At 43.0% G+C, this 9494-nt stretch overlaps 1 protein-coding gene across 2 annotated transcripts; it reads left to right on the plus strand.

The window, feature by feature from the left end:
• The first annotated feature begins 3265 nt into the window (after nt 1-3265).
• LOC129863223 (complement C1q-like protein 2) lies at nt 3266-6402 on the plus strand. 2 transcript variants are annotated; one of them, XM_055935135.1, is made up of 5 exons: nt 3266-3415; nt 4997-5154; nt 5480-5524; nt 5701-5835; nt 5967-6402. In XM_055935135.1, exons 2-5 carry the CDS (start codon nt 5010-5012, stop codon nt 6254-6256), a joined length of 615 nt encoding a protein of 204 aa, XP_055791110.1. In that variant the 5' UTR covers nt 3266-3415; nt 4997-5009; the 3' UTR covers nt 6257-6402. The 2 variants fall into 2 exon arrangements, with proteins under 2 accessions (XP_055791110.1, XP_055791109.1); XM_055935134.1 differs by lacking the exon at nt 3266-3415 and having other exon boundaries at nt 3473-5154.
• The last annotated feature ends 3092 nt before the right edge of the window (nt 6403-9494 follow it).

Below are 9494 nucleotides of genomic sequence, written 5' to 3' on the forward strand. Positions count from 1 at the left end.
TACTGTCAGATGTTTTTCTGCACTTCCTGGTATACTTAACCCTTTACATGGCTAGACTCTCTTTGACAAGCTAGTTTAACCAGTTAAATGTCATCAAATGTAATCTAAGTCATCCCCAAAAGTAATTATTCATCATGAGAGGACCATAAACATGAACTAGTAATGCTGCATACTCAAAGGTTAAAATCTCAGGTTTCTAGTGTAAATAGTTCTAAATTGCTGAAGCGTAGTCACTTTTGATGACACAAGCTCAAGTGCACAGTATGAATATGGTGAAAATATGAAATGTTTTGTATGATGTATTTCCTATGCAACAAAACACCCTAAAAATGTAAATAAAAATAATGTATGAATAAGGCTTGACATGACTTATATGCGTTATATGCTTGTCACTTATGAACATTTTGAACATCTTGGCCATGTTCTGTTATAATCTCCACCCGGCACAGCCAGAAGAGGACTGGCCACCCCTCATAGCCTGGTTCCTCTCTAGGCTTCTTCCTAGGTTTTGGCCTTTCTAGGGAGTTTTTCCTAGCCACCGTGCTTCTACACCTGCATTGCTTGCTGTTTGGGGTTTTAGGCTGGGTTTCTGTACAGCACTTTGAGATATCAGCTGATGTACGAAGGGCAATATAAAATAAACTTGATTTGATTTATAAATATAGCATAATCAAATTATAAAAGTACTAACTATAATATTTCACCTTCCTTATAACTGTAAAATACATATTGTTTGTATGTTTAGTGTTAGAACATTTGCATATTTTCTAAAGGTCCCTCTTGATCAAAACGTCTGCCCTCATCGCTGTGAACGTCTCACAGAGCTTGGCTTCCTGAACTCGTTAGGAACTCACCTTTCATATCATATTAATATTGTCTGTTTATGACAAACAGAAATTGTTTTTTGTTTTAATATCTATAAATTATTTTAGATGAATGGCTATAAATCGATCTCTGAATGTGCGACAGTGATGAAACCACTCTCCCCTGCTAAACTACGATGTAACGACTGCAGGCATGTGCTTTGTCAGTGGCTGCGGTGTAGGGTTCCGCCAGGAGTTGATGGACAGTCGGAAGAGCGAATGAAATGGTAGTAGGGACATCCCAGGGCTCTGTGCAGGCAAGTTCTTACACACCAATCTCAACCAACCATTTCTGTATGGACCTTGCTTTGTGTACAGCGGCATTGTCATGCTGAAACCGCAAAGGGCCTTCCTCAAACTGTTGCCACAAAGATTCCTCAAACTGTTGCCACAAAGATAGAAGCACAGAATCGTCTAGAATGTCATTGTATGCTGTAGTGTTGTAACGAGTGCGCTGAGAGTCGGGAAGCAAGTACAGGGAGTGAGTGTTTTTAATAAATAAACAAAACAATAAACACAAACCACCACCAACGCACCGACATGAAACAGAGTCAATAACACCTGAGGAAAGAACCATGGGGAGTGACAGATATAGGGAAGATAATCAAGGAGGTGATGGAGTCCAGGTGAGTGTCATAAGGTGCTGGTGCGCTTGACGATGGTGACAGGTGTGCAGGATAATCAGCAGCCTGATGACCGAGAGGTCGGAGAGGGAGTATATGTGACAAGTGTTAAGATTTCGATTCACTGAAACTAAGGGGCCCGAACCATGAAAAACAGCCCCAGACCATTATTCCTCCTCCACCAAACTTTATAGTTGGCACTACGAGTTCTGGGGGAAAACGTTCTCCTGGCATCTGCAAAACCCAGATTCGTCCGTAAGACTACCAGATGGCAGAGTCCAATTGTCATTGCTCATAGTGATCTTATGCTTGTGTGCGGCTGCTCGGCCATAGAAACCCATTTTATGAAGCTCCCAACGAACAGTTCTTGTGCTGATGTTGCTTCCAGAGGAAGTTTAGAACTCGGCAGTTCCGTTCTACGAGCTTGTTTACCAAGCCTACCACTTCTCGGCTGAGCCGTTGTGGCTCCTAGACGTTTCCACTTCACAATAACAGCGCTTACATTTGACCAGGGCAGAAATTTGACGAACTGACATGGTATCCTATGATGGTGACAAAGTCATATAGTGTATAATTCAGTGGAGACATGGCCTCACTTATCCAATGACATACATATTAGTTGGGGTTCTTCAAGAAAGGTGGAAGTAGTCTTTCGTTGCGCACAACACAAGATCTTATCATTTAGTCATTATGCTCCATTCCACCTTCCACTGTTCTGATGGTCGCTAGGCAACTCTCTTTCATGGTTGGACGTGAAACCATATTGGCCCCCTCTCTCTCTGTGTGCTTGCATGTAGACATGCGGTCTGGTTAAGTGGTATGTGTGTTAGGGGACCTGTTCTCACTCATGAGGATGAGGAGTGTAATTCAGTGGGAGAGGCAAAGTGCTGAGTGGGTTGGGCCTGGTTGGGAAAGGTCACAGTGCTCCCTGTCAGTGACAACCCCTCTGTACTTCACACTAACACCCACTCACTGGCCTTACACTCCACTGTGCCTGAACAGAATGGAGACACACACATACACACTCTTACTCTCACACACTCATACTCACCCACACAGACTTGCGCTGTCATACACATGCCCACAAGCATACACACTCACACTGTCACACACACAGATTCTCTCACACTAAAATTCTTTCTCTCTCACACACACACACTCCTGTACACACTCGTCTCCAAGACAGCGGAGCCCTGCAGCGCGAGGGGACAGTCAGTGTGGTTGTGGTTCATCTAGCTTGACAGCTCCTCATTACTTCTAATTAACTCCTCATTAATCACCCACTCAGCACTATATTATTCTCTATCATTACAGACTACATTTTGATTTTCCTTTTTTTTCTTTTCTTTTTTTTGTCAGTTGTCCATTAAAAGGTTGGTTATATCTGTGGCCTCCTTCTCTGAGCTCAACCTTGCGCTCTCCTCTGACTCCGTCACACACAGACACTCACCACAGACACTCACCACAGACACTAGTGATTTCAGCCCTCTACTGATTATTCTACTGATTTCACCTTTGTTTAAACCACAAGAATCTCTTTAGGTTGAAAAACTATTTTTCGAGAGAGAATCTGGCTATAAACTTACTAAAGACGTGGGATGAAGAGGAGAGTTAGGGTGGGAGATGCACCCTGATGCGCCCACTCTGTCGTCAGACTGTGAGGACAAAACTGATTATTGCTACAACCTAGAAAACATATCATTGATTGTGATTATTGGTATGTTATTAATCACTGTTAATTCTTTGTTTTCTGCCCTGCATCTCTCATATAGTGATGTCCACCTGCTCTGAGGTGGGGGAGAATGAAAGGGAGAGGAGGAGAGGAAGGCACTTCCAGCAAGTGTGCTACTACTGGCACACAGATCTTCTCCTCACACACTGGCTTTACCGACTCGCCCACTAGGTGGCACCACATCCCCTGTCAGACAGGTAAGAGTCAGTGGCTGTCCCGTCTTGCCTACTACTTACTAAAATGACATACCGTGTACTAATAGTACTACATACTATTTAGAACGTACTTTTAAGTAAAAACGTATGCATTAAGTAACAAATATCAATATACTTCTCATTCATACTGAGAAGGCGTCTTCTAATGCACAATCCCGCTTGTTCGCCGCAATTTGTTTATTGTTGTCAAACACGTGAGTGTGAAAAGACAATTCTCTTCCTCAAAGGTGTGCAGCGAATTCTACTTGATGAAAAGCCGGAATGACATCCTGGCATTTGAATAATAATCCATTTTCGAAATTTCACATAGCCTATTATAAAACGTTCTATTTTCGAATACATAAAAAGCCTACCATTTAGAACTCAAGCAGCGTACGGGTATTCGGGCACGGCCACTGGCTGCCTCACAAATTACATGACACCCTGTTATTCCCCATACGGGTCAGTTTAAAATATCTGATGATAATTTAGGATTACTATGAAATCATACTATGACATAAGGAGGTCATATATGCTCATGACAAGTCTTACATTACTGTATCATAACGTATTGTATGTTTTGGCTGTAGTGTTACATTACTTGCAGACAGCAAATGAGCAACGCATAAACTGGAGTGTATCTGTGAATCGACTTTGCTCTCTCTGAACCAGGTGGCTGTCAGTCAAGTGGTGGTGGGTAGGTTTGGCTAATCAGCACAGCCAATTCAGAGCCTCTCCCGCACCAACAGGACACACCCCTCTTCCGCACAAATACCCACCATCAAAGTAGTGAAGTAAACACACACACAGCACATGCACATAACTTGTGTATACCTCTGTACACACGTTATGTACACTCTGCACCTCACACATCGTACACACAAACAACTACAGCTATAACACTTGTTTTGTTGACATTTCAGATGAAAATACCTTTTTTCCAGACAAATGAAACATGCACAGCAAAAATTGTGTGCAGGAATAATTTGGTCCAATAACATTACTAGTATCTTGTGGATACCATGATCGCACATATAAACAATCTAAAACATATATTTCTAATGTTCTACAATAAATGTGAATTTCCACGAAAAGGGTTGTCAAGTTTCCGGAATTTCAAAACCCTCCACAGACACAAACCTGACAAGTTGGCAATATATATACACAAGAAGTGTGCTTGGAAATGGGGGAGTTTTTGTTCCTGCCTCATATGTTCAGGAATTACACTTAATTACAGTAAAGTAGACTAGAGTTTCTCAACCCTGCACACATATACAATGTTATCAACATAACTTTGAGTGACGTAGTCCTCTCTGTCGCCAGCCCCCTTTATAACCCTGAGTGTAGGACAGCATCAAGAGGAGCACTCGCGCTACGCAGAACAGTCAGTTCTTTAAGACTACGCAGAACATTCTAGTCTTTTGCAGAATATATCATAATAATGAAGGAAGTTCTAGCCTTGCTACTGCTGTCTCTGTGCTGCTGCCTGTCCAGGGGACTGGGTGATAATCGGGACAGTGAGGGGTACCAGGGGACTGGGGCTAGTCTAGCTGTCTGTCTTCCCGACACCTGTGCCCTGTTCAGGGAACTTGCAGCCATGAAAGAGAGATTAGGAACCATGGACCAGACGCAGGCTGCCCTGAAGGAAAGTTTTGGGGCCATGGGACAGAAACTGGGAGCTGTGGAGACCAAGCTACAGGGCAGTGAGAGTCAGGTGGAGGAGCTGAAGAAAGTGAATACAGGTAAGTAGCACAGAGATGTAACAAGCAAAGCATTCTGTGAAGTGTTACACAGCTTCATACACTTATTCTTATTTCATTTATTTGAACTTTGTCTTATTGATTACTATTTTGAATATGATTCCCATAGGGTGGCGCACAATTGGCCCAGCGTTGTCCGGGTTTGGCCGTTGTAGACCATCATTGTAAATAATAATTTGTTCTTAACTGACTTGCCTAGTTAAATAAAGGTTAAAAAAATATATATATAATAATAATAATAATTTGTTAAGCCTTTACTACACTGTAATATTGAGATTTTATTACGAAATCTTTTCTGTTATTACAGCTCAAGAGGAAGAACTGAAAGCCTTGAAGAAGAGCTTATCAACTGGTAAGAGCAAGGTTCCACTCTGCCTCAAAGTGGCATCTATCTATTTATGTTCTTTTTACATTACATTTAAGTCATTTAGCAGACGCTCTTATCCAGAGCGACTTACAAATTGGTGCATTCACCTTATGATATCCTTGATATCTACTTGATTGTTCGTTCATTAATTCATTCCCCAGCCCAGCCAAAGGTGGCCTTCTCTGTAGCTCTCAGAGACTCTGGCAGTGGGAATATTGGACCCTTCACCACCAATACCCCTTTACGGTACAAAAGAGTCTTCTCCAACGCCGGCAGTAGCTACAATCCTGCTACAGGTAGTGTGTGTGTGTGTGTGTGTGTGTGTGTGTGTGTGTGTGTGTGTGTGTGTGTGTGTGTGTGTGTGTGTGTGTGTGTGTGTGTGCGTGTGCGTGGTCAATCAAGTAGTGTTATTTATCTCCCTTCATAGGCATCTTCACAGCCATGGTCAGAGGGATGTACTGCTTCCGCTACTCCATGTACAGCAACAACTCTGGCCGTCCCAACTCTGTCGTGTCTCTGATGAAGAACAGTGAGATGCTGGTTACTACATGGAACACTGATGACAGTATGAATGTCCACGAAAGCGCGAGCAACGCAGCGGTAGTACAATTGGAGGTGGGAGACAGTGTTTACATCCAGCTCTGGGCTAACAGGGTCCTCTATGATGACAGTAATAACTATAACACCTTTACTGGGTTCCTACTGTTCACCGTGTAACAACACCAGTGGATTTAACTGAGGTTTTGTCAAAATTTGAATTGATTGACAAGATATTCATTTGGCCACACAGTATAGGTTTTCAAAACAAATACATCATAACTGTATAAGAGTGAAACGAAATAAAAGTGAATTGGTGTCACGTTCCTGACCTGTTTTCTGTTGTTTTGTATGTGTGTGATGGTCAGGGCGTGAGTTTTGGGTGGGCAGTCTATGTTTTCTGTTTCTACGTTGGTTTTGGGTTGCCTGGTATGGCTCTTAATTAGAGGCAGGTGTTTTGCGTTTTCCTCTAATTGAGAGTCATATTAAGGTAGGGTGTTCTCACTGTTTGTTTGTGGGTGATTGTCTTCCGTGTCAGTGTATGTGCGCACCATACGGGACTGTTTCATTGTCGTTAGGTATTTGTAGTCTGTTCCTGTTCGTGCGTTCTTCACGTTGTATGTAAGTTCGTGTCCAGGTCTGTTTACTTCGTTTTGTTGTTTTGTAAAGTATCAAGTGTTCTTCGTGGGTTTAGTTTCGTCTTGTTTATTAAAATTCATTATGTATTCACAACCTGCTGCATTTTGGTCTTTCGATCCTTCTCTCCTCTCCTCGTTTGAGGAGGAGGATTACGACACCCGTTACAATTGGCTTACTGTATTTTATCTGGTGGTTTTCTGGCCCCTTCCTGACTAATGTTTTGAAACAGATCTATTTGGATCTGTACATTTCTCCTGAGGCCACTAGCTAGGGCATTACCTAATGTAATATTATGACAGGGTATTAGTGTGCTGCTGGTCCCTGTGCTGTGACAGTCAGTTGACACCATGGACATCCTGTGGGCTGAGCTGCTGCTGCCAGAGAGGCTGAATCAACGACACAACGTCTAAACAACAGGCCCACTGCGGCCAAGGCCATTGTCTTACCTTTGTACTGACGTTGTGTGTGTGTGTCCTGTGGATGTGCGTACACACGTCATATATCACCACAGAGGAGCCATAATGACAAGCTGCAGGAACACTGAATGCATATAGTCGCTGGTGAAAGTCTACACACCCCTTGCACAGTCTTCACATTTTGCTGCCTTCAAAATAAATCTTTAAAGCGATTCAATTCGATTTTTTCCCCCCCTACTAATATACACAACCTACTCCACATTATCAAAGTAGAAGAAAAATTATAACCCCCCCCCCACACACAAAAAATAATGTCTATATTACGTATGTCGTCACACCCCTGTGTTAATACTTGGTGGAAGCACTTTTGGCAGCCATTACAGCTGGGAATCGTTTTGAATATGATTCTGCCAACTTTTCACAACTCTTAGGGCAACAAACTCAGCAAAAAAAAGAGACGTCCTCTCGCTCTCAACTGCGTTTATTTTCAGCAAACTTAACATGTGTAAATATTTGTATGAACATAACAAGATTCAACAACTGAGACGTAAACGGAACAAGTTCCACAGATATGTGACTAACATAAATGGAATAATGTGTCGGTGAACAAGGGGGGGTCAAAATCAGAAGTAAGTCAGTATCTGGTGTGGCCACCAGCTGCATTAAGTACTGCAGTGTATCTCCTCCTCATGGACTGCACCAGATTTGTCAGTTCTTGCTGTGAGATGTTACCCTACTCTTCCTAAAATGCACCTGCAAGTTCCCGGACATTTCTTGGGGGTATGGACATAGCCCTCACCCTCTGATCCAACAGGTCCCAGACGTGCTCAATAGGATTGAGATCCAGGCTCTTCGCTGGCCATGGCAGAACACTAACATTCCTGTCTTTCAGGAAATCACGCACAGAACGAGCAGTATGGCTTGTGGCATTGTCAAATCCGACCATCACCCCTGCCTTGAGACAAAACTGCAACTCGTCAGTGAAGAGCACTTTTTGCCAGTCCTGTCTGGTCCAGCGGTGGTGGGTTTGTGCCCATAGGCGATGTTGTTGCCGGTGATGTCTGGTGAGGACCTGCCTTACAACAGGCCTACAAGCCCTCAGTTCAGCCTCTCTCAGCCTATTGCGGACAGTCTGAGCACTGATGGAGGGATTGGTGTAACTCGGCCAGTTGTTGTTGCCATCCTGTACCTGTCCCGCAGGTATGATGTTCGGATGTACCGATCCTGTGCAGGTGTTGTTACACGTGGTCTGCCGCTGCGAGGATGATCAGCTATCCGTTCTGTCTCCCTGTAGCGCTGTCTGAGGCGTCTCACAGTACAGACAATTTATTGCCCTGGCCACATCTGCAGTCCTCATGCCTCCTTGTAGCATGCCTAAGCCACGTTCACGCAGATGAGCAGGGACTCTGGGCATCTTTCTTTTGGTGTTTTTCAGAGTCAGTAGAAAGGTGTCTTTAGTGTCCTAAGTTTTAATAACTGTGACCTTAATTGCCTACCGTCTGTAAGCTGTTAGTGTCTTAACGACCGTTCCATAGGTGCATGTTCATTAATTGTTTATGGTTCATTGAACAAGCATGGAAAACAGTTTAAACCCTTTACAATGAAGATCTGTGAAGTTATTTGGATTTTTACGAACTATCTTTGAAAGACAAGGTACTGAAAAAGGGACGTTTCTTTTTTTGCTGAGGTTATATCCATTGTTTTTGTCAAAATTTCTCATGTTTTGTCACGGCCGTCAAAAGGAGGAGACCAAGGCGCAGCGTTGTATAAGTACATTCTTCTTTATTATAAGAATGAACACTGAACAAAACGTGAAGCTATACAAATGAGTGCTGACAGGCAACTACACATAGACAAGAACCCACAAACACCAAAGGGAAAATGACTACCTAAATATGATCCCCAATTGGAGACAACGATAAACAGCTGCCTCTGATTGGGAGCCATATAAGGCCACCATAGACATATAAATCACCTAGACCTACAACAACCCTTGACATACAAAAACCCTAGACAATACAAAAACTAACGTACCCACCCTAGTCACACCCTGACCTAACCAAAATATAAAGAAAACAGATATCTCAGGTCAGGGCGTGACATGTTTAGTCAATTTGGTTGGGGAATCATTAATGGACAGCGATATTCAAACCTTGTCTCTGATTTTCAAGCAGATTTAAGTCAGGACTGTGACGGGCACATTCAGGTACACTCAACAACAATTGGAAAGCCATTCTGGTGTGTCTTTGGCACTCAAATTTGCGTAATTGTCCTGCTGAAAATTGTAATTCTATCCCAGGGTTTTCAGAAGACTACGGCGGATTGTCCTCTAACTTTTTACCTGGGCTTTGCTCCTCATATTT

Source organism: Salvelinus fontinalis, chromosome 10 (genome assembly GCF_029448725.1).
Source record: "Salvelinus fontinalis isolate EN_2023a chromosome 10, ASM2944872v1, whole genome shotgun sequence".
NCBI lineage: Eukaryota > Metazoa > Chordata > Actinopteri > Salmoniformes > Salmonidae > Salvelinus > Salvelinus fontinalis.